The following is a 383-nucleotide window of genomic DNA, read 5'->3' as shown; positions in this document are numbered from 1 at the left end:
TATACACAGTAAATCAGAAATACCCCCTCCCCCCTCAAAAAAAAAAAAAAGAACTTCAAAGATAAACACACACACACACAAATGAAAACACATGAAAACACATGAAATCAGATACTCACCCACATATTTGATGTGGTCCACGCCCTCTGTGAGTAGACTGAGGGCGGGATTAGATCTTTCACCAATCTGGGAAGTAAAGGGAGTTAATTAATGGTGATTGTCATGAGATATGCCTAATGAGATAATAGTAGAATCGTGTTTTAGACAATTTGTATGAGAATGGTATGTAGACGCTTGTGTAGAGAGGATGTATGTTGGGTGATATGTGTAAATCAACATATATACTCGTAAGATCATGTTCTTAAACTCATCCGTATGATTTG

General features: G+C 36.8%; 1 protein-coding gene across 1 annotated transcript in view; it reads right to left on the bottom strand.

The window, feature by feature from the left end:
* The window catches only part of LOC119585817 (carbonic anhydrase-related protein 10-like), a gene marked incomplete at its 5' end in the record, with an annotated part of 34,669 nt that overhangs the window by 24,978 nt on the left and 9,308 nt on the right, over positions 1-383 (bottom strand). Inside the window, 1 exon segment of the mRNA XM_037934543.1 lies at positions 120-186. Within this exon segment, the coding sequence (XP_037790471.1) occupies positions 120-186 (67 nt within the window).

The sequence above is a fragment of the Penaeus monodon genome, chromosome 20, assembly GCF_015228065.2.
Source record: "Penaeus monodon isolate SGIC_2016 chromosome 20, NSTDA_Pmon_1, whole genome shotgun sequence".
Taxonomy (NCBI): Eukaryota; Metazoa; Arthropoda; class Malacostraca; order Decapoda; family Penaeidae; genus Penaeus; species Penaeus monodon.
This window is presented reverse-complemented; position numbering and strand designations above follow the sequence as displayed.